Genomic DNA, 27117 nt, shown 5'->3' with positions numbered 1-27117 from the left:
CTCAAAGCGAAGGAAAATCATTGAAAATATCTTCCGATTTAAAAATATTTTTCTAATCTAAAAAAAAGAAAGAAAGAAAGAAAACATGCCCTTAAAAATGTAGAAAAAATTAAAATCCTGCAGTGGAAAATCTTTGAAAGTTCAAAATAATTTTAATACAAAACTTTACTAGAACCTCTTATCAAACAGCAGTAGCAAAGGAAAATGGGGGGAGGGAAGTAAAATCATTAAAAATATCTTCCAATTTAAAAAGATTTTACTAGTCTAAACAGGATTTTATCAAGTTAATTTGAATTTCAATTTTTATTTTTTCTGAAAAATTGGTTCTAAATTTCTTTCTTTATATATTTACTGATCAATTTTTAGCAGCATAATGCACAAAAATTTTTGGAAGGATTATAAATTTTCCTTTTAAAAAATTATTTTCATATACATAGTCAAAACACATCTGTATACAGTGGAATACGTTTAACGCGAAATATCGGTTAACACGGATTATGGATCATTCCGGATTATGGGTGTCCGAATTAACGACTTTTGACTGTACTATGTAATTTCATGCATTTTGTTTCTCTTAACACGAAAAGATATCCTTTCTGGAAATGAACAAAATACAGAAAACACTGGCATTGCTGGCGAGATTTAAGCGGGGTGTGAAATGAAAGAGAGGTGGTTTCACATGTTTCATAGAAAAGAGGGTAATTTGACTTTGAAATACCCTCGGAATAGCCTGTGACACGAGCCAGTTTTGTTTATCTGCAGACTTTCGCCTTTCACGTCTACAAACGCCACACAAACATCTCATCTCTCATCAGTTAGCTTTGGAATTCAGTGATCATGGCAGTGTGAGTAAAAATTAGTGAGTTTGGCTCATATGTTGCACTGCATAGAATTCAGCGACTCCAAGGTTGAATGAAAATTATTTTCATTACACACGATTCTCAAAAGTATCAGATTCTTTGGCTCCGAAAGAAATGGAGAAGTAGGATATTGAAACTGAGCTGACACTTAATGAAATGTTTGAGAAAGTTTCTGTATTAATGAACTGTCCTACTGTACTATTGGAAGAATTCGTTACATTAGTTTATGATAATGTGTGTACAGCCCCAATTATGGCAGACAAAGTTATTTTGGAGTTTGTTCAAAGCTAAAAAGATCATTGATGCATAGACGAAAATAAAATGAATGCAGTTCCTGTTCCCATGTCATCCGAAATGAGGAATATCATAAAAAGTATGGACAGTTATTTAGACGCACATTCCAATGGTAAAATGAATAACAAAATGTTTGACATTGAACATTTTGATGCTAAAAAAGACAATGCAAAGAAAAATATCAGATTATTTTCCCAAAACTCAATAAATGTTTTGTTTTTCAAAAACTTGAAAATTTTGTATTAAATTCCATTAAGTTCTTGTGGATGTTTTTGTTTCATTGGTTTTTATTAAATACATGCATATATACATATCTATGTAAATAAAATGTACTCTAATAAGCTTAATTTTGTTGAATATATGCTTTTTTTTTCTTTTCAATATTCTTTAACACGAAAAAATATTTCAGTCCCCTCAGTTTTGTGTTAAATGATTTTCACTGTATATTAAATCCCTTTCTTACACAAAATATAAATGTATGTATAGAATAACTAAATAAATTGTAAAGGAAGTTTAATTAGCAACTATGAAATCTTAAAAAAGTACATAGTATGAAATTTATAATGGCAAACATTAAAAATAGATGAAAGTAAATAAAATTTAAATTATAGAATGTACTTTATGAAATTAATAATAAGTGGTTAAAAATATATTTTTTAATTACTTATAACATGGAAGTTATTTGGCAGAGATTGTTGGATATAAAATTACTACTTCAAATTTTCAGATTACTATTGTTCATATTTAAAGTCTCAACTTGCAGTCTTAATCCACATAACAACCATTGTAAAAATCACTCATTATCATATTCCAAAGATCAGCAGCATACATTTTTTTTCAAAATCGTGCATAATATTAAATATAGTCAAGTTGATACAAATAAGATGAACTGTTTTTATGATTTTAGACTAGTAGTTTATTCTTACATTCACTTATTACAATATTTCATTTTTTATATGCTCGGCTATCCAAAATTTCACGAGCTTTCCGGTTTCCGGATATTTTTTTTGTTGAGTTTTTACTATACATACATTTCAGCATTTACATCGTCAAAATTGCACAGACACATACTTGAAGTGAATTTACTTTTACAGCTAAACACAGGAACTGGAAAACAAAAAAGTACTTATTCGGAGATTGTATTTCTTTTTCGTTCATGAAAATCAAAGTTCATTACACAAACATGCATTCACACTGCACAAGCATGTATGGAAATTCTTAATACATTTAGTAATCCTGATAATTGATTCCGCATTTAGTAAATAAATCAGAAAATATTTTAATGTATAACAAATGAATATAAATAGCTAAGCTTTTAGTTAGTAGTTAGCTTTTAGAAGTAGTTAAGCTTTTATAAAACAGAGCATAATAACACAGTTACAAAGATATTTAATATTATAAAGTTAGGTAATTTAGTAAATTTCAGTTGTTCAACAAAGCAATGAATTATGAAGTTCCTTGTATATCTTTATAAATGAACTTGCTGTTTTAAGCAATTAAACAACTGTTCCAAGTTATTTTAATAATTTTGAAATATATACACTAAAAGAAACAAAATGTATTAATCTATTTGTCAAACTTGACTTTGGCATGAAAGTCTGCAGAATGCTTCGTAGTTTTTAAGCACATAGAGGCACTGCAATTCTTATTCCTTGATCTGAAGTTTTCTGCAATTTTTTTTTTTTTATTTAAATTGCTATATTGGCACACATACAATTTTTGTATAGTGGCTTCAGATGTGGATAAGCTTTTCGAACACTTTCGTTTATTTTACTGGCGTCGCTGAATTTTGCGATGAAATGCAACACATTTATTGCCGAGTATCACCTTCCAGATTTTTCATACTGTTAATGTATACATTCAGCAGTGAATCAGTGAATTATTCTCCTCTTTCCTCAAATACACTACGGCGTTAAACAATAACCCTTCACGGATATGTCGGTAATTTGTATTGAAATTGAATAAATGTAACTGACTACTAAATTAGCTGTAACCGTAATTCCATCCTGTTGTTTACACTGCGTATCGCCGCTCTTGGTGATATTTTTTTTTGTTTAAAATTCCAGGTGGGCTATACTAAAGCTGTGCCCCACTCACTAAAGATTTTGCGTAAATTCCCACTCATAATAATTTAAATTCCGAAAATCTCACAATTAGCACCTAAACACACTATTCAGCAGCACAATTCTTTCGAAAGCGCGCCGTAGTAGTCAAAAGTGGGGTAGGCGTCTTGCCAGGTGAAACTAGTCGATATTTCCGTGACGTCAAAAATTTGAAAAGTGGGGTAGGGCAAGGCCAACTAGATATCTACAGGCCTGCTCCACCGATTTGTGACGTCACAATCGAAGGCGATCGTTCCCACTAAGGCTACTATAAAGGGGAGCTGAATCATCATCCATTTTGAAGCTAACTTGTTGGTATTCGCTATTGGATTAGCACTGATTTCTTTACATATTTGTGAATCGATTTCGACCTAATTTTCAGAAAAATGGGTGGTTGTGCTGCACCAAATTGTGCGAATCAGTCTAAAAATAACTTTAGGATGTTTCGTTTCCCTAGAAATGAAGAAAGACGAAGAAAATGGATAGTTAATTCTCGTCGAGATCAATGGATCCCGGGCCCAGGAGCGTATCTTTGTGAGGTAAGTTCAGCTTCGTATTTTTCCATAGAATGTTAGAAAAATTACTCTTCTTGGTACTTTAAAATATTTATTTTCATTTAACTGTCACTTATTGACGATCAACTGATTTTATAAGTACAAAATCAACTGCGGAATGTGTATGTGTTTGTGCAGTATATCGTTGTTTCATGTTGTTTCTGTTGTTATCGTGAAAAGTTTATACCGTTTGTAAAATTTGTATCATACATTTCATGTAAACTTTGTGCTCAGTTAGAAATGTGATGTGCCTTTTTCTTTTCTTTAATTTTACTGTACGATTGGTGATTTAAAGTAGCATTCTATGTTTTGATTCTGATGTATTGTCGCCAAATCGGATAGTTGGCGCCAATGTTAAAAACTGGATGGTATGATCCAAATAATAAATGATTTTGTTTTTTCTTTATAGTAAGATAAATATATTCTGTATTTTTAGACATTTTTAAGAAGTTAAATATTAATTTAAATATTATTGTAGTAGTAAATCTTAATGTTGTATTTTTAACTATAGGTACTTTAAATTTATTTTTAGTGTGTGAGCAGGAAATATGTTTTAAGTAGTTTTACAAACATGATTACTTTTTAAAAATTTTGTTCTATTTTCATAAAAAAATTTAAATTTATCAGAAAATTACATTCTTAAATTATAATATATGTAACTGTAATTTAATACTAGTGCTTTTGATTTTAATGTTAAATTTCATGCATGCTTTTGTTAAATATGCAGGTACATTTTGAAGAAAATCAATTTGAATGCTCTAGGCAAGATGGGCGTAAAAAACTCAAGCCCAATGCTGTGCCAACTCTTTTCACTGTGCCTAATCCCCCACAACTGTTGACCCCACAGCGTCTAAAAGGCATTGGTTTACCAAAGCACCGTTCAGTTACATCCAATTTTTGTAATGTGTGTGTTTTTTATTTTTATGGTTTTTCATAAAAAAATATGTTTTTATTACAAATGGACTAAATTGCTTTATAAAAGAATCGAAATATTGAAATTAAGGCATTATGTGATAAAGCTGTAATTACAGTCCCTAAGATTAGATTAAAAAATTAAAATTTTGCTGTTGTTATATATATAATTAAATATGTACTTTGTTATTATAATCATATGTTGAAAATTAAGCATAAAACCTCAATTTGATGTAGTTTTTGGATAAAGTTTTTGTAGTTTTTCGAGGACGGTCATACATGGGTCTGGTTTCTTCAAATTTGCTCCTAAAAGAAAGAAACCGGTATCTGATTGCCTTCAAAGTCAAAAGAGTTTAAATCAAAATTTGTATTAAACTAAAGTTGCTTTTTTGCTTAATTTTAAATTCCAGATAAATAGAGAGAAATATGTATGGAGTAAGTAAAAGAAATAATATTGAAATTAATAACTTTAATCTTGAGTAATACAATAATATAGTTATAATACATTGATTTAAATGTATATTTTAATGTCTTATATGTTTTGTCTGAATGTTGTTATTTTTTGTTTAAGATTTACAAAACTTATTAGGATTATTTATATTATTTATTATTAAAATTACATTAAGTATATTTTATTTATCAGCATTTTCAGGTATCCTTACTTATATGTGTTTCATAATTTTTGCATCTTCAGGGTGGCTTGCTGCACGGTTTACCTTTATCAACTGAAGCGATTTCTGTTGCTGAACCATCTGTTGTAAGTCTTCATTTGAACAGTTATTAAATATTTAGTATTATAAACTTTTTCTAAAAAGTATTAACACTGTTTCTAAAATTAAAAAATATATTAACGTAATATTTACTTATGTTTAAGAAGTATGAATGCTATGAACAGTCCAATGTATTTATGCTTTTTTATAAGTTGAGTTACTTTGAAAATGGTAATGATTATTTGTATTTATTTTTATCCGATCAGTTTATAATTTCTTTCACTTCCACATATTTCATATATTATAATTTCTTTTAGGTTCATTTGCCACAACCTTCAGCTTCATATTTTGGAGAAATAAATTTTGCTGCCGAAGTATCTGATGTAAATTGCCATTTTGCACTTCTAAAAAATTTTAATAGTTTTTTAACATCTATTCATAAACTGTACTATGTTTTTTTAAATGTTTCCATCTTCATAATCATGCACTTTATTTCATTTCACCAGTGGTTGCAAATGTGTACATTACAGTACATCTCAGGTGTGTTTGCAACAACATTTAGCATTACCTTCTGATTAAATAACAGCTGCTAGTATAACAGCTGCTAGTAAAGAATCTATTCTATGTTTTCATTTGAGCAGCTATTAAATGTCATATGTTTTACATATATTAATGAATTTTTATACGATTTCTGAAATATGAAATTGTTTGTCTTATGGTTGCTAAACAGCTGTACTATATCTGGCTGTTGTGCTATGGAATTATTTTTGAATTTTGAGTGTTAACAATTTATTATCTATTTATGAATTATAAAATGTTATGTAAAATAATTATTTCTTAAAATGAATGTAGTTTATATTATCTGTATTTCTAAATTTCTTATATATATATTTCAGGTTTGTTTGCAAGAACAAGCTTCAACTTCATCTTGTGATAAAATGCCATCTATTTGTGAAGGATCTCATGTAAGATAATCAGTGTATTATTAAATTGCTTGCTTATACAAAACGTTTCTATTAACTTTTTTTGGGGGGGGAAAGGAATGTAATTAATTTCATCAGCATTTACAAATTCTTTGTGTACATTTCAGGTTTGTTTGCAAGAACAGCCTTTAGCCTCATTTTGCAATGAAATACCATCTATTTGTGAAGGCTCTGATGTAAGTTGATAACTAATGTATAATTAAATTACTTCCTTATATGCATTTAAAATGTTCTATAAAGTAATTTTTTGGTAAAAGGAATGTAATTAATTTCATCAATAGTTGCAAATTCTCTATGTAAATTTCAGTTTTGTTTGCAAAAACAACCTTTAGATTCATCTTGCAACCAAATTGTAATTAATTTTAATTAATTTCATCAGCATTTGTGAAGGCTGTGATATAAGTTGATAATTTGTGTTATTAAATTGCTCATGATTATGGAGATAATCGATCCCTTGAAAAGCTGGAAATAAATTTTAAAAATCTATTTTTAAGTGAAATAAATTTTAAATATTAGAAAATAAAACAAAAATAATCTAGAAAATGCTGAAAACAATAGAGTCAAATTTAAAAACCCACCACAGTATAGGAAAAGAGACCTGGAACTTGCATTTTTATTTTGTGGATTTATTATCTGTTTAAGTTTGACATTTAATCCAAAGGGGCTTTGTCCCTGAAGGACTATTGTTTTCGTTTTGTATTGAAACACTATAAACGGCTGCATCACTTTTCAAATTGTTGCCACCAAATATTATCACCCTGTACTATATTTAAAGAAATTATATAGTGAAGAATCTGCATAAATGCATGTATGTTTTTTGCATTCTGATAAAACAACGGTACCTACAGCCATCAAATTTTGAATGACTTAATTCTACTGTGAATATGGACATCTGGAAGACCGAATTTGAAATTCGGAATTTGTTTTAATATATATTTTATATGTTGTAAAACTTTAACGAATTTTTGATTAACAAACTTGAGGATTTCAAAGCGAGCAATGGCAATGTTGTACAGAAAAGACACTTTTATCTCCAGCGTGTGAGACAATGAATCGGGAAATCTGAAGATATGTTCATTTTAAAATTATCTTGCAATATTGCTGTTGAACTGAATTTTATAGTTTAAGTGTGAAAAACTTGATATTTAATAAATAAAGGTGAAACACAAAATGTTAAAAAAAGGCCCCTTTGGGTGTAATTTAAAATCTGAAACCTTTCAGATCTTTTTTGTTTGTTTGTTGTGTTCCCCCCCCCCTTCTTTGATGATTATTCATATAGATTTTGTCTTTATTCCAGGATGTTCTTTTAAGGAATTTTATAAAACAGCAGACTGAATTGATCTCGCTTATGCAATGCCAGAACAAAATATTACTGAAAGAACTTACAGCAACCAAAAAAAATGAAATTAATGTTTTAAAAAAATGGCATAGCACTGAAATTCAACTTCATGACCTTCAAGTACAGCATGAGGAATTGCTGAAAGGAGTGAAAACGTTTCTTTCAGATGAACAAATAGCAATGTTGAAAATTCCTCGTAGAAGCATTGCAAAATGGTCTAACGAGGGAATAATAAAAGGCCTCAAAGTTAGATTTGCCTTGGGCAAGCATGGTTATAATTACTTGCACAGAATAGGTTTTCCGTGCCTTCATACAGCACTTTAAATAAAAGACTTCGAGGTCTTGAAATGAATTTTGGAGTCATCAGTGAGATGATTGAACCTTTGAAAATTAAAGGAGAAAAAATGAATGCTAGTGATAAAGACTGTATTTTATCATTGGATGAAATGGAGATTTCTGGCAATCCTGATTTTGATATTTCAAAACGGAAATTTATTGGTAAATGTACATTAGGAAATCAAAAGGGTGCAGGAAATCACTATTTAGTTATTTTACTAAGAGGTTTGAAGCTGAAATGGAAGCAAGTGGTTGCCCATGAGATAACTGGACAGGTAACAGGATGCCAGCTCAAACAACTTGTTGTCAATGTTATCGAAGCTGTCAATTCTGTTGGATTTAATGTTGTTGGTATTGTTAGCGATATGGCAGCAGTAAATAGAAGCCTGTGGAATTCTTTGGGAATATCTGTTTCTTGAAACCAAAGAAATAATTTCACTACTGAAATTAAGGGCAAAATTATTTATGTATTTGCAGATGTGCCACATCTTTTAAAAAATCTCTGGTCTGCAACTCTTAATCATAGTATAAAACTGCCCAGTTATGTTTGCAATAAAGAAAATTTGGTTACTTTGCATGTATCTGCAGGATTTATAAAAGATATCTGGATTACTGAAACAAACCAAAATTGTGGTTTGAGAACTATGCATCATCTCAGCAAAGAAGACCTCTTCCCCTCACATTTTGGTAAAATGAATGTTGCTTCTGCTGTGAGATTTTTTCCAATTAAAACAGCTGTGGGATTGGAGAAGGCAGTAGCTTTAAAAGAGATAAGCCCTAATGCTCTTACAACAGCATGGTGGATAAGATTTATATGTCAGTGGTTTCAAATGCTATCCTCTAGATGTAGAAAGAACTCAATTTCTGTGAAAAATAAAAGCAAAAAAATTGAGTTACTTTTTGAATTTATTAATGTTATACAGCTTATAAAAATTGGTAAAGGGTGGAAACCATTACATACTGGTTTGATTCTTTCTGCTTTATCAGCCATACAGTTAGCAGAGGCATGTTTTCTGAATGATTTTCAGTTTATTTTGACGAGCAGATTGACACAAGATGCTCTAGAAAATGTATTTTCTCAGATACGCAGAAAAGCTGGTTTGAAGCCAAGTGCTTTGCAAGCTGTGAAAGCATTAAAGCTTATCTGTTTATCTCAGTTTATATCTGACATTTATATCTCAGTTTATATCTGACAGAACTCCAGTTATGCTACTGATTCAGATATTTACTTATTAAACTATGCGAAAGATGAATTTCAATTTCTGAAGGAGAAAAAAGCTTTAGAGCCTGTTACCATACCAGAAGTTTCTGATGTATCTCTACAGAATCTCACCCTTAGTGAGGAAAATAACGTCTGTTATATTGCAGGAGCTGCAATAAATTCTGTTTTGAAAAATGCTTGTAATTCATGCTCACAGTTTCTCTTAGTTTGTGAGCAAAATACTCCTTCCATTGATGAAAATAAGCAGTACATAATTAATTTTGCAAATTTAGGTGGGCTTAAGTGTCCTTCTCCAGAAATATTTAAATTGTGCCTTCTGTGTGAAAAAATAATTCAAAATTTTCGAGACTAAATAATACATGGAAATGTAACTATGGATGTGGAATTTGTTAATATGATTTGTAAGAAAGCAGGCGAGGTAAATATTCCCTCCTGTTGCAATATCAAAACAAAGATAATAAAATATTATTTGACTGCCCGTGGAATTGGTCTCAAGAAGCTTCTTCAAAATAAAAGGCAGCAGCGGCAAAGTTTTGCATCTCCTGCTTTTAAAAGGAAGAAAGTAAACTAGAATCTAATCAAGAGTTTAAGAAGTTTTTGCTGTTCAGTTCTGTCTGTAAAAAAGTAGAGTAGTTGTCACTGAAAAATTGCTGTTTGTCTCTTCGAATAATAATTAGGCCCACCAACAGCTGAATGGTTAAAGTTACTGAATGCTGGGAGTTCCATCTTCTGTTCTATTTCCGAACAGGCTGGCTGCATGGTTGGTTTTTTTGTGGTTTTTCCCCATGTGTAATGTGAATACAAGCCAGTTCTCCTTAGAAAGTCCTCTACAATAGAAGATCTCATAGTCAGCTAAATCGGATTTACTTTTGTGTGACCTTAAATGAGGCATCAATTGTGAATCTGTTTTGGCATGTTATTAGGAATTTTAAATGAAACATTTATTGCTGTTGTGAAAGAATGATCAACTGATGTTTACCTTACTAATCAATGTCTTATAGTATTGTAATGGCTTGCAGGATTTTTCATAATGGGATGTTGCATATGTTTTACTCTTCTTTTTTACCAAATAAATAGAGTATGTTCCTAATCAGACATTTCTTCTTTTGTACCAGGGTTATATAGTATGATGTGATAATTTGGATTTGTTTATAGAATACATAACAGTATTTTTTGACATTCTAATAGAACCAGTGTATTTTATTTATTTACTTATTGCTTTAAAACAGATTTTGAATCAAGGCTTACTTCCCACCCCCTTTGGGTATGCACATAAAACATGTTTAAGCTATATTTATAATATATCAATGAGGTACAGTGGATGGACAAAAATATGGAAACACCTTGTGAAATGCATGTTTGAAAAGAAAGATTGATTTTAATGAAATGTACGTGGCGCTGGCGTTTTTTACTACTGACGCCACCTATACAACTTCGTAAATGTGCTAAACAGTTCAGTTGTTGTCGGAGTACTGTTATGTGAGGTTGTCATTGCACTATGTCAGAGTTAACAGACTTCGAACGTGGGCAAATTGTTGGAGCATGTATGGTAGGTGCTTCCGTAAGCAAGGTAGCCGAGGTGTTTAGTGTTTCAAGAGGTACTGTATCGAAGATTTATTCCGCATATTTGAAAAGCGGAAAAACATCATCTGCTAAATCACAGGGCGGACGAAAGTGTGTCCTGAGTGATCGTGACAGACGATCATTAAGGGCAATTGTGATGAAAAATAAGAAGACCACAGCTGCAAAAGTTACTGCTGAAATGAATGTTGTGTTACCAAACCCTGTGAGTACCAAAACAATGAGAAGGGAGCTTCATAAACAGGGAATTGCTGACCGTGCTGCAATTGAGAAGCCACTCATCAGTGACGCTAATGCCCGTAACAGGAAAAGGTGGTGTTTAAGTCATAAAGCCTGGACTATAGAGCAGTGGAAGCGAGTAATATGGTCTGACGAGTCTTCTTTCACATTGTTTCCCACTTCTAGCCGAGTTTATGTCTGGAGAACGCCATCTCAAGCCTATAATACAGACTGTTTGTTGCCAAGAGTGAAACATGGCGGGGGTTCTGTTCTGGTTTGGGCAGCCATATCATGGTTCTCTGCTAGCCCCAAATGAACTGTGTCAGGGCACATGACTGCCAAGACTTATGTGAACATTTTGGCCGATCAAGTTCATCCCATGGTACAAACTTTGTTCCCCGATGGTGATGGTGTCTTCCAAGATGACAAAGCCCCTGTTCACACAGCTCACATTGTCCAGGACTGGTTTTCTGAGATGAGGATGAGTTGTCCCATCTCCCCTGGCCACCACAGTCACCAAACCTGAATATTATCGAACCTTTGTGGTCTTAGGTTAGCTCCTTTAATGGAAAAAGAACAAAATAAAAATGATATACCTTGAAAACAAGAATACTATGTGAATAGTGTTGGCTAAAATTTATTCAGATGGTTTTTTGCATTTATTCAAACATCTCCGCATATAAATGAGAATTAATTATATTATATTAGTTTTAAAAGTAAAACTAATATAATATCATTCTATATAAAGCTGTTTGATGTATAATGGAAAAAATTCAATTACTGCAGTATGTTTTAATAAAATTTGAATATAATAGACTAATTGCACTACATTAGACCAAAAAGCAAAACATTTTTATTTATTTATCTTTCTTTTCACTATATGTGTTTGTCATATGTTTGTTACTAGAGGACTTATTTTATAGATTTGAAGCTAAATAATATTTTTATGTTTTTACTTATGCAAATTAATTAATAAAAAGAACTGTGATTTAAGTATTGTCTTTGCTGTGATATAGATTGAATCTTATTATGTTATGGAATTATCATTTAAATATTCAGATACGTGTAATATTAAGAGCATATGTATGTAAGTATAATTTTTCCAAGTATAATAAAAAGTAACCATCAACAACAAATAAACTTATAAGTAAATAGTATCTGTAAATTCTGTATGTAAAGGTATTATTTTTATTTTTATTTATTTGTGTGTGTATTATTTTAATATTGTTTATAGCTAAATAAAGAACAAAAAAAAAAAAAAAAATTAATGGAATTTTTTACTCTATTAAATCTATGAATCCCACAGTCATCTGAGCATTGAAGTAATTTTTATAGCATTCTGCACTTCATTCTAAAAGCATTATAATTTAAAGGTGTATATCTTGAATCAGTATTTAAAATCATAAAGTGTTTAGCAGCTTTTTCTGGAAACACACACAAAATAACATTTTTAACAAATTTGCTACAGTAATAGATGTTTGATTCCATGTGAGCAAAATTCAAATAACATATTAAAAATAAAAAACAAAAATTAAAGATTAAACCTTATCCTAAATTAATGGAGGTTGAGGGATTTCCCTCAACCATATTAAGAATGTGGTTGAGGGAAAGCTCTTGTCAAAAAATACATTTTGAGATAAATAACATTATGAGTGTATGTAAAAGAAAAAATTGAAAATTCAATAAAGGAATTCAAAAAGAAAGCATTTTTAACTAAAAATACAAATTTGAAATATGATATGTGAAAATGTTTTAGAAACTTTTAAAATAACTTGAATCATACGAGAAATTTGGCAATTTAAAAAAAAAATACGAGAAAGAATCTGTACTGCAGACAAAAGAAGGGGGAAAAGCCACACATCTTTATAGGAGTGCAGAAAAAAGCTGAAATTCGGATTCTCTAGAATGTTAAATTTTAGCGAACAGCGCTAAAGAGCCAAAGTTGCCGCTCCACACCTAAATTGCAACCCTAAAGCTTAGATTCAAAATGGCTGACGAGTCAGCCTGTATCTCTAGTAGCTCTAGTTTCCACGGTAGACGCAGCTGACTGTTTCATTTATGTAGTACGCAGCGTTTTATTTCCAACACAAAAGTCAAGTTAAATTAATTTTTACAACTAATATTTCCAATTTTAGGAATAATAACGTACTATGTTATATCGTAATGATATTTAAATACTAAATACTGATTTATTAAACAGAAAATAAAAATAAGATTTGAGGGATATTGTAAATTTAGCAGAGCTGATTTAAATTAAACTGAAACATATCAGAACTTTTATACGGAAATAAAATGGACACAAAAATTATTTATAAAAATTATACGGTATGATAATATCAATGAAAATATCACATATGTAATGAACTAAACAGGAGATGTTTTCATTTTGTAATAAAAAGAAGAAATATGTTAAAGCTCTCAGATGATTTTATATTGCTTAAATTACGAAGACTGATTTATACTGCTTGAATACTAAACAAACACATATAGTATTTCATAATAAAATTAATATCAATTCATTAATTCTAATATAATATTGCTTTATAATTGTTTTTGGTGCAATGATATTGAAGCAAAATGAACTCTTTCTTTTCTTTATTCCCATAAAGATTTTTCAAGATTCAATCAGAGATCCTAAGATGCTTTTTAATAATAAATACACGTGTGGACATTAAGTGAAATACATAAATCTTATTAATACATTAATATATTAAAAGTATATCTGAAGTTTAGTCTACATATTGAAAAAAGATTCATTCTAAAGATGTTTTATAGCAAAAACATTACACAGAATATTCAAAAATATATTTCAAGTTCTCTTAAAAAAAGCAAGATCATAACTATGCAATCAATCCCAATGAGCATCATATCATGCTCCAAAAAATTCTTATGAAAGAAAATCTTATTAAAAATACACTCTTAATACATCTCATTAAAAATACACAATATTAAGCAATGAAAAATCCTGCGAGTCATTACGATAGTATAAGATACTGATTAGCCAGTTGAAATTATCATTTCACGTCTGCAATAAGTTGTCATTTGAATTTTTTAAATATTAATAATGGAACATTATTATTGCAGACTCTGATGCGAGGTCCACAAAAATAAACTTCATAAACTTGAATAAGTTTCTACGACTCACTGATATTACAATATATCATCTATATCATTCTATATACCAAAATGGATATAGTTTACAAATGCTTAGTATTCAATTAATTTAGACATTCTTTTTTTTTTTTTTTTTTTTTTTTCTTTTAAAAATATTTAAACTCTTTATACACTACATACTACTACATTAATTTGTATTGCTTAAATTAATTAGATTGATTTATACTGCTTAAATATTAAAAAGATATGTGATATTTCATAACAAAATTCATAAACATATTAATTTAAATAAAATTTTGATTTACATTTATGATTTTACATGCAATTCTATTGAAGCAAAAGCCATTTTTTTTCTTTCTCATAAAAACATTTCAACATTTAATCCAATATCTTAAGGTACTTTTTAATTATAAACATACAAGTGAACATTTTGGGAAATATATGACAAAAAATGTTTTATTTTAAAGATGTTTTAAAGCATGAACATTATACGAGGAATCTTGTAGCATATCCAAAAATATATTATAAAATTCCCTGAAAACAAAGTGAGATCATAACTATGCAATCTACCCCAATGAGCACCATATCATGCTATAAAAATTCTTATGAAAGAACATTTGATTAAATATGCACTGTAAATTTATTTAATAATAGACAAATAGTAAAAGATGCATGCAGTATTAAGCAATGAAAAATCCAGCATATCATTACAATGTTATAAGATATTAATTATTAAGTTAAACATCATTAATTCACATCAACAAATATTTGCCATTCAAATTTTTGAAATATGAATGCCAAAACAGGCTTATCATTGTAGCCCCTGATTTGAAGTCTACAAAAATAAACATGATTTAGCTAGTTGATTTGGCTTACGGCAAAGGATTTCGATTAATGGGCCTTGAACTACTACTTTTTTTTTTTTTTTTTTTTTTTTTTATCCAATCTATTAATGCTTGACAGTCTGAATCTGATTTAAATCCAGGTGGTTGTTCCATATAAATTGGTTTATTCAAGTATCCATTTAAATATGCAGTTTTTACATCAAAAATCTTATTTTGTAGTTTTCGTAAACATCGTAATTTTCTTATTGATAGATCTTTCAACTAATTTCCAGACTTCATGAGCCTCCATTGAACTTAGTTTTCTATCATTTCATACATCATACTACATAATCTTTTTTCATTGTTCTCGCTCATCTTTTCTTCTGCTTTAGTTTTGGTAAAAATTGCTTTTAAATCATGATCTACAATTTGTTTATCTTAAAGCTTGTATAATTGAAGCTATATCTTTCTCTTTATTACTTTTGATAATTTTAACAACAATCAACTTTAACGTCCTTCTAGTATGAAGTAAATTAATTTTTTATCTCTTATTTCATCCCAACTTGAATGCTTTTACTTTTCAGAATTACAGCTGTATTTATGTAAGCATCTACAGATTCGTTTCGACTCATTTTCAGTTGAGCTAATTCTTTTTACATTTGATATGAATATCTTCTGTTCTTGCCGCCATTTCATTTTTTATTTTCTCCCATCATTTCTTTGTATTCAGTTCATTCACATATTTTGACGCTTATGGAGCTGTCACAGTCTAATTCATTAGATTTCTTGCTATCGCATTATCATCCCATATTTCCCAAGTTTTTATTTCACTTTTAAAATTAACATCTTCCTTTTTGTTGGTTCATCAGCTTCTATCACACTTGTCAATATTTTCAAACTTAATTAGCTTTTGATTCTATTTGATCATATAAGGTAATTATCAATTCTATTTGCTCGTATAAGGTAATTATCAGCCAGCCCGTTCACCGAGATTGGAACTCCAGACCAAACTATCAGTTTTCAGCTATTTCCCACATAGCACAAAAACATCCTTGGGATATCCCAAGGATGTTGCTCGCGGGATATGCGCACATCCTCAGGACATCCCGGAATATCCCGCGAACCTCCTAAACACCTCCTCCCGAGTGCTTAATGTCACATCCCGGGATATCCTAACCAAGTCCCATCGACAGCGTGCGGGATGTTATTAGGATATGAACTCCTACTTACTACATCCTCAGGACATCCCACAAACCTCCTAAGCACATCCCATTATATCCTAAAAACATCCTATCTATGTCCCATCGACAGCATATGGGAGGTTATTAGGATTTAAAGCCCTACTTACTACATCCTCAGGACATCCCGTAATATCCCAATTTCCTCCTAAACTCATCCTCCTGAGCGCTTAATGTCACATCCCAGTATATCCTTAGGACATCCTATCTACGTCCCACCGACAGCGTATGGGATGTTATCAGGATTTGAAACACTAGTTACAATATCCCTTTAACCTCTTAAATACATATTCTCAACTGCTTAGTGTCACATCCCAGTATATATACAGAGGAAAATTCCAGTGAAAGTAGTATGTGAAGGTGTGATGATCTAAAACCTACTTTTTTTTACACAGATAGTCTCAAATCGTTCTCCTATGGTTACTATGGAAAAATCAGAAATGTTGAAAATATTTATACAACTTATTTTGTTTTTAAATCAGAATTTGTGAATATATTAAAACTGAGCAAGGAAATTAAAATGAATTATTAATACAAAATATTAAAACTGAAAATTTTGCTTTTATTTTTAAGATATTAAAAATCTTTTGATCATTTTTAAACATCCAATAGCCCCCAAATTGAATTATTCATAATTAAATTATTTTACAAAATCAGTTTCTAATTTCAGTTAATTTGTATTAAAAATTGAATAATAAAATTACCCATTTAATAATCTTTACATAAATGAATCATCTTTCTTTAAAACATGTAAGGAATTTATAGTTTTGATGACACTGTTGGGAAATTGTTAAAAGGAATAAATTGTATTTTTAAAACTAAATCAATTCCTAGCCTCAGAATAAATAAATATGTTTTCGTAACATGAGAATGCTGCAGGCTTTTTTATATATTTAATATTTAGTTGTAAAAATTTGACATTATGTTAACAATTCTTTATATCATTCAAAAGGTAACTCAAGCTCTTCTAAAATTCTATCTTTCTGCTCACACAATTAAAAAAAAAAAAAATCTGAAAGGCCTCAGATTTTAGCAGTCACTCAAAGAGGCTATAAGTTTATGAATGCATAGATTATCAATACAGATGGGGCAGTGGAAATAGCAAAACATTTTATAAGATACTGACACCAGAAAGTTATATATCTTCTATATATTTGAAAAGTGAAGAAATATATCATGTAATTATGTAGAAATATTAAAATGTTTTCAATTAGATATATCATGAATTAAATGCATTTTAAATCAATCAGATTAAAAATTAAAAAAAGCATTGTTAAGAACTGTGTGTAATGCTTTTAATTAGCTTGGCTTGTTAGTCAATAATATATTAGATTTTAAAGGTAAATATGTTAAATTTTGCCAAATGGCAAGACTTGAATGAAAAGCGAAACAAGTTTACGACTGACGATATGAAGTCACATTTCAAAACTAATAGCCCTTTTAGATTAAAAAAAAAAAAAAAAAAGTTCTGAAAATAATTTGCAATGGTTCATTAGTATTATTTTATGCAAAATTCAGTAAAATGAAATTTACCCGTTGAAATCAGCACCAAATTAAACTTTGTAAATTCTAGCGCATGTTAAAGGTTGTCTCATCCAGAATTTTATTACATTCATTTCAGAGCAAAATAAAACAGTAATTGCCATTTATATGACAATCAATATCAAAAATTTAAATCTGCATTTTACGCAACATAGAAAAACTTCAAAAGATCTACTGTTTACCATGCAATTAAGGCATTTTAATCTGCTATCAACTTTACCAATTATTAACTCCATTAAGCATATTCAGTTTACTCTTTCTGCTCAATATATGCAATGTAAAATTTTCCATAAATTTATTAATTCATTTCATTTTGAGGTGAGCTTTTATTCAACTCTCAATGTCAACAAGAATGTTTAATTCATTTTTTATTCGGTCTCAAAAGAGAAATCAAAATACGTGGATTTATGTACGTGTATTTATGAATCAAAATACATGAGAAATCACAGTGAGAAAAGCACTGCTACCTTAAACTGTGATTATATATAACAAATACAGTGAATTATAGTTAAAAAATAGTGAAAATATTTATATTTCTGAACTATTTCATATATAACATTTTCAGTTTCGCATATGTGGCAATTTAAGAACTTTTTTACGTATACCAATTTTTTGAAATATCTGCAAATTTTTGTATCTTCAAGGAAAGCTTATTCTTTCACCTTTAGTATATAAGTAATGGTAATTTACCAGATAAAATTACTTAATGGGGAATACAGAAAAATATCTAACCACTTACCTTTGTGACTTCTGCAAAGAGACTAAAAAAAGTAGTTCAGCTAAATCTGCTATAATAAATATTTATAATAATGCTAAATTATGCAATATCTATTAATATGACAAATTTTTGTAAAGCTATTTATTTGGATGAAAAATAAACACATTCAGAAATTTATGGCACTATATTATGATTAACAGAAGAAAAACACTTTTCAAAATTCAAAATAGTTTTTATTAATCCAATTTATCACATTTTATTTGAATTCATGAAAAACAATCTTATATCCATGTATTCTTATGTATATAAGAACTCTTGATAAATTGGATCTCTGTCATTGCCTTTCACAGCACCTAAAATAAAAAAACACTCACAATTACTATATGTGAATATAATTCATAATTAAATTTAAACAAATGACTATTAGAATGCAAATTAAAGGAAGCATTTAAAATATTTTAACATTTAGTACCTATAAACAGAGTAGCAATTATTCGATTTTTCGATTATAGTAAAATAAACATGGGGGATGCCTTTTAAAATTTTTTATGTCAGAAAATAAACTCAAACCACCAGCTGAACATATGAGCAGTTTTATCAATCAGCCACTGGTAGGTAACCTGGATACTGAATCAACATATAAAGTTGCCAAGATAAAGAGAGAAACAAAATTATGATAATCACATCTTACCTATTCATAAAACTATTTTAAATTTAATGTGTAGGGAAGTCCAAAAAGAGTGAGAATGAATTTATTTTGCAACACAAAGTAAAGTTTTGCAGGAGCAAAAAAAACTTGTCTCGTGAGATTGGCAAGTAAAAAATAATTAACTGCATCTGGTAACATTTATCTGACAACACATAAGTAATTGTTAGCTACATGCAGAAAATAAAATCTGATCAGGGGCATAGCTAGAGGAGGGCAAGGGGGGCATCTGTCCCCGGGTGCAGAATCCAAGGGGCGCCAAACTGATGTTAGAACATTTTAGAATTAAATGTTTTCCATCCTTGGCTAGCAGTAGGGGGTGCGAAATCTTCAGTTGTCCCTGAGCGCTGAAAACCCTAGCTATGACTCTGAATCTGATCATGTTAATGCAATTTTAAACTTTTGAATTTAACCGCAGAAATTTACCAAAGAAGTACTTGTAACAGTAGTAAATGAAGATGTGGCTAATCTTTACTGTATGGTACACCTTGGTTTCTGTCTGAAAAAAAAATCGCAAAGTGGTATTGGTTGTTTGTGAAATGTGGAAGTCCATTGCGTCAAATAAGTTTTTCGGTAACCCTAATGTTGATAATGTTGGCGAAAGTAGCCTTTGGGAAAAAAAAAAACTTTTTTTGTCAATAAAAAGGAGTTATTTCTGCAAATATTGCCAACGTGCTGTGATAAATTTAGTTTTGGGCTACTTTTTTTTAATAGTAAACCTTTTGTACGGTCCCAGGTTTTTGGTTCTTACCATTCTTTTCAATTGCTGTGTTTGGTTGCACGGAAGTGGTATGGTCTTGTATTTTGAACATACTATTTATTATTTTGGTGTGGGTACCATCGTTTGAGTATGTCTGAAGTGACTAAGAGACGAAAAATTTAATTGAATTGCTTACCTGGAAGATGGTGGTGGGAAGCCTAAACATATGCATGTGAAAAAAAAGGTATGTTAAAAAAAATGACGTTTCATGTATTTTTTTGTCTCTGTGTGTTAATTTTTGTTAGAAGATTTGTTGTTTAATGTTTTTATGTTAGGAAATATGTATTTTTGGTAATTTATTCCTCTCTGTTTGTGTATTTTTGGTTGTCTGTGTGTTAAGACAGTGGCGAATTTTTTCTGGTAACTATGATATTTTTAACTTTCTGATTTTCTTAAAGTGAAAATAGATCAATGTGTACATGGACAAAGTTAAGGCAGTGCACTATGCCCAGTTTGTGCAGTTCTCTGTTTTAATAGGTCGATGTGTACATGGACACAGAGTTTGTGTATGTCTTTGACTTCTTATTTTGGTTTTGTGTAGCGGCCACCTTGAAATTGGTGCCGATCCTCTCAGGTGACGATCTTGATATAAAAAAAAGAAACGATTCACCAAGGGTTACAGTAGAGTAAATTTTTACCAAAGATGTTCTACCACAATCACCATTTCAGTGGTTTAAACACTAGTGGAGCAGTATGCAGAGATGAAGATTTGAGTTTTGTTTACACAGCATGATGGTTTAGGCACTCCAGCCATTACAGTGAACAAAATTATAATAAACATAGCCACAATAATTGTCTATAAATATTGATGTATAACACTGCATTAACTAATATATTTCTTATGCTAGTATATACAGAATCCTTAATCGAAGGGAAAATCAGAAGACTGTGCATGCATTTTCCTTTAACTGAAGCATGGATTTGACCATACAAATCTCAGTCTTACCGGACATGCCACACTATGCAGATAGACAGTAAAAAGTGCTTGTGTTGTTTTTATTTGTTAGAGGTATGAAATAAATATACTTCTAGATTTTAATTTTTTCTTTTCTTGTTTTACATTTGGATTACCTATCAAAAAGTAAGGAATTCTGATATTATTACAATATTGGAGTTAAAATAACAATTATTGGACATGTTAAAGTAATGAAAATTTTAAATTAGGTTAAAAAGTAACCCTTAATGTGGCATATTTTTGAATTAAACTCTATCGACATTAAAAACAACAAAACGTCCCTCTTTATTAAGGACTTTAACTAATTTTAAATACAGAGCTATGAATGAATTTTTTCCCTTGCATGTTATAATAACTGAAACAAAATTACTCTGATACAGTCAAAAGTCCTAAATGCAAGTACATAAAATTTACTTTAGCAATTTAAAGAGATGAGACACACTGAACAAATGAATAAATGGTTGATCTTTACATTACGGTAACTGGTAGTTTGGCGACATTTTGGAGGCGATAAAGGTTACTACCTGGGACTTTGGTAATAATGTGAGCAGTACTGAGTTCCGATTACGCATTATTTTGTGTGGGGGAAATGAGAGATCATGGGATATGTCATGTGATATTAATGGACGAATTACGGTTCTTTAATCGGAAAAGGGGGGAAATCGGGAAAAAATCTGGAAATTTTGTATTTGGCTTTATTCTGTGTTGTGTGAAATAGTGTTTGTGAATTTTTGGATCCCATGGCCATAAGTAAAGTGAATTCGAAATGGGTATTTAGTGGTATTGAAAAGGATAGTAAGAAATGTTTTTTAAGGTTGTGTGAGAGAGAAATAAACATGTTTTATTATGTTATTTATTTTACCTGGTATCTTGCTTTGAAAGATAAGTATGATTTTAAAGATTCTGAAAGAGAATGAAGAAAAGTGTATCCGCCACGTAATGAAGATTCTGAAGGAGATTAGGTAAGTTAGTATTTTTAATTATTTTTTTGCATTGTTGGAAATGTAAGGTGGAAAGGAATTTGGTATTATTGGGAAAATTGTTATTAGCAATGATTTAGTTTAAAGTAATTAGGATTGTAAGGTGATTTTTATTAATTGAATGTATGTGCTCATGTATATTTTAAGTGGTGTTTTTGAATTTAATTATATTTTAATGAAATGATAGTTATTTTGTGAATTTTATAGTTGTAGGAATTTGGTGTATGTTTAAGTTGAAATAAATGTGCATGGAAATAATTTAAATATTTGATAATAAATATTTGTAATGCTTCATGTATGAATTCGTTGGTGACGTGTATAATGTAATAGATGATTTAGAGGTAAAAGTTTTTGGATATTTTATTTATTTTATATGTGGAAATGTTCATATTTGTAAAGGTTAAATACTTTTTCGCGATCATGTAATTTCATATATGTTCTTTTTACCGGGTTTAAAGATTCAGAAAATTGTCATGTATTTTCGTGAAATTTTTTTAATTTATGAGATAAAAGCAGTGTACATGGATATAGTGAAGAGTGTGCGCAATGCCATTTTTGTGCAATTCTGGGATGTTTTTTTAAGTAAAAATAAGTCGACGTGTACATGGTTCAGTGATATTTTAATGAAATGATAGTTATTTTGTGAATTTTATGCTTGTAGGAATTTGGTTTACGTTTAAGTTGAAATAAACGTGCATGGAAATAATTTAAATATTTGATACTAAATATTTGTAATGCTTCATGTATGAATTCGTTGGTGACGTGTATAATGTAATAGATGATTTAGAGGTAAAAGTTTTTGGATATTTTATTTATTTTATATGTGGAAATGTTCATATTTGGAAAGGTTAAATACTTTTTCGCGATCAGGTAATTTCATATATGTTCTTTTTACCGGGTTTAAAGATTGAGAAAATTGTCATGTATTTTCGTGAAATTTTTCGAATTTATGAGAAAAAAGCAGTGTACATGGATATAGTGAAGAGTGTGCGCAATGCCATTTTTGTGCAATTCTGGGATGTTTTTTTAAGTAAAAATAAGTCGGCGTGTACATGGTTTATGTGTATGTGTTATTTTGAAAAACGCGTAAGGTGTATGGTATTGTGCACTTTTTCTGAATTTTGCAGTGAATATTTGTCATGATTAAGCAGTTTTGTTTGATAAAATTTCTATCATAAGTGTAATTCGGCTAGTAGATTGTTGGAAGAAGTGTTCAGTAGATAAGAAGAAAAGAAACATGTCTTTACTTCGTGAAGACAAAATGGCGGCGGGGAAAAAAAAATAGAGGGTTGCTGTAGGGGAGTTGGTCGCCAAATTTTCGCCAAAAAATCGCCAAGTTACCGTAATGTAAAGATCAACCAAATAAATTTCTATCAAAGAATAATTTATTAAATTTGGCCCGTTCCATAGTAAACTTTAACCATTAGATTACATTATTACACCATGTTATCAGTTTGAAAAGCAAGTCATATGCCAGATCTTGGATGTAAAAGAAATGCACAAAATAATATACAGATTATTGAAAAATGATGTATACCAATGTTTATAGATATGATTAAATGTAACAGAAAATTTACTGTCACAACCACATTTTTAAGTGAAATGTATTATTTTAACATTTTACAATATTTAAGGTATGGCATTAAATGCAATTATGTGCCTGGATTAAGTTAGTAAATTAAAAATAATAATAATAATAATCAAAGAATAAATGTCATGAAAAATTTCAAAAACAAGCAGAATTTAATTTAGAAGACCTTTAGACACTTATGATAAATAAATTTGAGAATTCTTCACCCAAAATTAAATTATAATTAACTAAAACCAGTTTGACTGACGTTCTACAAAATCCTTCAGCTGCAATTTTTTCTAGCTTGAAAACCAAATTCTTCTCCACATGGTAATAACATCTTAACCAGTTGAAATTCCTGCAGAAAGTTTGATAACACAGTAATAGAATTAATAGAATAGAAAAATTAACACAAAAGTATAGAACATCATTTAAACTTAACATTATTACAAATTTTGGTGCTTTCTGACTATCTGCAAAGCTGTGAAAATTGGCAAAATGGTTAGTTTATGGTTCATATCTACTGCTCTGTTCACAAGTAGTAATTCAAATAAGCACTTTATAAGAAACAAAAAATTTTAGGATGCACACACACAAAAATATATACATTGGGTCAATATTCACATATTTTTCATCCAATGGAATACTATTCAGAAATAAAGATTAAATATAAAGCATGTAAATACATGTGTGTGGTATGCATATTCATAGTTTGCTATTATCGTGTGCATACTCTTGCTGTTTTAGCATAAGTTGAAGCTGTGAGGGCAGATGATAAGAAAGTATCAGAATTTTTCTTGTATAAGAAAAGATTGCCCTGACAATAGTATCTCAATTGTTTAGCACTGACATTTACATAGCACATTAGAAATATATAGTAATATATGTATAATAAAAAGATAATTGCATATTATTAATTCATTTTTTTAAATGCCAAACTTTTAACAATTCTTTCACATATACTTAAACAGAATTCTTTCACATGAACATCTAAAATCCATTCTTAACTAAAGAATAAATAATAAAACCATGTAAATTTCTTATCAAGCCCATCATTTCCGAAATGTCTACTTCTGAAAGTTCCCAGCATTTCTCAATATATTATTAAATTACTAAATTAAGCATTAATGATCATCATGTTCGCTAATGTGGCAATATCTTTCACACTTCTTTGTTACCACAAGTAACAAGTAGGCTTCAATAAATCTTCAACTGTTACATGCTACTTTTGTCTAAAATTTGTACAAATAATAAAATTAAATGAGCTCTTTATAATATGCTCAAAGAAATAATTTTGTATGAAAATTTGTATGTTATATATTGGCCTGATTAATGATTCAGGAAATAATTCGGGTTTTCAAAGTGCTTCCAATAATTCAAATTTCAGCTTGTGTCAAAATAAAATCTATAACACAAATCTAAGCAAATTTCCTTATGAACAATGCATTTTAACATTATTCAATCACTGGCAATCACACAATACTGATTGCTTCAATAAACATTACTGTAACTGTGTTATTTAAAAGACTGTAATGTTTTAATTATTTCCTTAATTAAAACATTACAGTCTTTTCCTCCTTCTAACACCAAAAGAAAACCCAGATAAGAAATATAAAAATATCAGTAAAAATAAATTATATTATTGAATGACACTTTACATTAATTACACTTATGCATATATTATTTTATTATAAATTATTTCAAAATCAAAGAAGAGAAGGGGGAGAAACTTTAATATTGACATTTCTAAAATGATATAAACATTAATCATTTAGTACAGTTTGTTATTTCAGGCAAAAAGAATTCACTTTTCTGGATAGCATTTATATTTCCATCTCACTTTCAATGAAACATTAAGAGAAATGCATATAATTTAAACACCACTTTATTTTATTTATCAGACAGATTATGTCAACTCAAAAAAAAACCTATCGGTAAAATTCGGTAGTAATAATTCTGAATGTTAGGCAACTTGCAAGATTCAACAAAAATTATCAATACTTTTATTATAATGACAATACTACAGTAACATGAACATAAAATTAAACTGCATATAACTATAAAATAAGCCAGCATATAATAATGGTGCATTGGTTTCTAATATAATGGGCTCGATGAAAAAATACATGTATTATGGTAGCTATTCATACTCTTCAGCTTTACTAATATTCTCATGTTCACTTTACATAACTAAAGTATCTAAAATACAATAAAAATGCAAACAATATTTATGAGAAAATGTTAAAAGCCATTATTACATAAGCATTTGATTGAATGACCATATTTTGTCTTCCTGCAAGTCGAATCTTAAAATGATATGCAGTTTGAAAAATGCTCAATCCTTTTATAAAATATTCAAAAAAGATTAAAAAAAGGTACTGTTCTGTTATCAGGACCGGGTTCAGAATTGTATTTATGTATGCTTGTATATTTGTATGTCTACATATACACATCTATGCACATACTTACGAACACAGGTTCATACATTTCCGATTCTGGTCCCAATAACAGAACAGTACCCCAAAAAAAAAACTTGAATTACAAACTAGATTAAGATAATGTTTCAACCATACATATTTTGGACAAAACAATGCAAACTCTTATTTTTATACAATTGTTCAAACTATTTAACATAAATGTATTGCTGCAATAAAATAATAAGCAATCTGATCACACATATTATTTTGAAACTGAATGCATAAACTAGACTAAAAAAAATTCAGTCATAAACATTTGGATAGCAGGGCAAATTAGATATTTGAAAAGACAACCAGCCATTGAGGTACACGTAATTCACGACAGAATGGTAACAATTCATAAAGCTGTGAAACATTTAACTGTCAAAATGACATAAATAACATAAATTCGAAAAGCAAAAAAAGTAAACATACAAGTATTGCAACTGAACTTACCTTTCATGCAACAAAAAATATCCATACAAGTTAACCTCATGGCGCAGCCATTTTGGATTTCGTTTCAAATCAGACAGATGTTTACGGATTTGCGGAAGAATACGAGGAACTAGTAGTTTGCCGGATACAATGTGCAATGACGCGAAAGAATATAGTTCTGTAGAACTTCCTATATTATTCCGTAATAAACAGTACTATTTCCTAATTTTTTCTTTATCTAATTAATTAATTAATAGGGAAATAGTTAAGTAATGCCGAATTCATTTTTAATGAAATGTAAAATTTTGTATGTATGGGACGACCACCTTCCGTCCAATATTTCTGAGAATATAAACAAATTTTGGAATCTGAGAGTATCAGTAAATAAATATATAGAATATCGCCTCTCAAACGACCACTTCTGAAAGTGACCAATAGCTCTGAGATTATAAATAAATATTGATATTAAGCATTATTTCTATAAGACGACCATCTCTATATAAGACCAAAGTTTCTAGAATCTTGGATAGTCATCAGAGATGTATCTTTACTGCGAAATTATCGCACGACTGTAATTCAATATCAAAAACAGATCGCGCGATTGAAAAACATTTTCTGTCCTGTAATTAGAGGAAAATATTTTCCTTATGAGGTATTTCTCCCGCTTGCGTAGCGTGCCTTCGTGGTGTAATAGTTCTGCACGCTGG

The 27117-nt window shown here is 29.7% G+C and overlaps 1 protein-coding gene and 1 long non-coding RNA gene across 2 annotated transcripts; one reads left to right on the top strand and one right to left on the bottom strand.

The window, feature by feature from the left end:
• The first annotated feature begins 3623 nt into the window (after positions 1 to 3623).
• Positions 3624 to 7286, top strand: LOC146999479 (peroxynitrite isomerase THAP4-like). Its single transcript, XM_085811678.1, has 6 exons — positions 3624 to 3795; positions 4538 to 4714; positions 5417 to 5479; positions 5750 to 5815; positions 6329 to 6397; positions 6523 to 7286. Exons 1-6 carry the CDS (start codon positions 3643 to 3645, stop codon positions 6598 to 6600), a joined length of 606 nt encoding a protein of 201 aa, XP_085667804.1. The 5' UTR covers positions 3624 to 3642; the 3' UTR covers positions 6601 to 7286.
• Positions 7287 to 18759: 11473 nt separating this feature from the next.
• LOC146999478 (uncharacterized) lies at positions 18760 to 26509 on the bottom strand. Its single transcript, XR_015043653.1, has 3 exons — positions 26432 to 26509; positions 23788 to 23877; positions 18760 to 18901 (listed from the first exon to the last, which is right to left on the bottom strand). It is a non-coding gene; the product is annotated as an uncharacterized LOC146999478 (long non-coding RNA).
• Between the last annotated feature and the right edge of the window lie 608 nt (positions 26510 to 27117).

This window comes from Stegodyphus dumicola, chromosome 1 (genome assembly GCF_044657685.1).
Source record: "Stegodyphus dumicola isolate Sdum_Otavi_A_Nest chromosome 1, ASM4465768v1".
Taxonomy (NCBI): domain Eukaryota; kingdom Metazoa; phylum Arthropoda; class Arachnida; order Araneae; family Eresidae; genus Stegodyphus; species Stegodyphus dumicola.
This window is presented reverse-complemented; position numbering and strand designations above follow the sequence as displayed.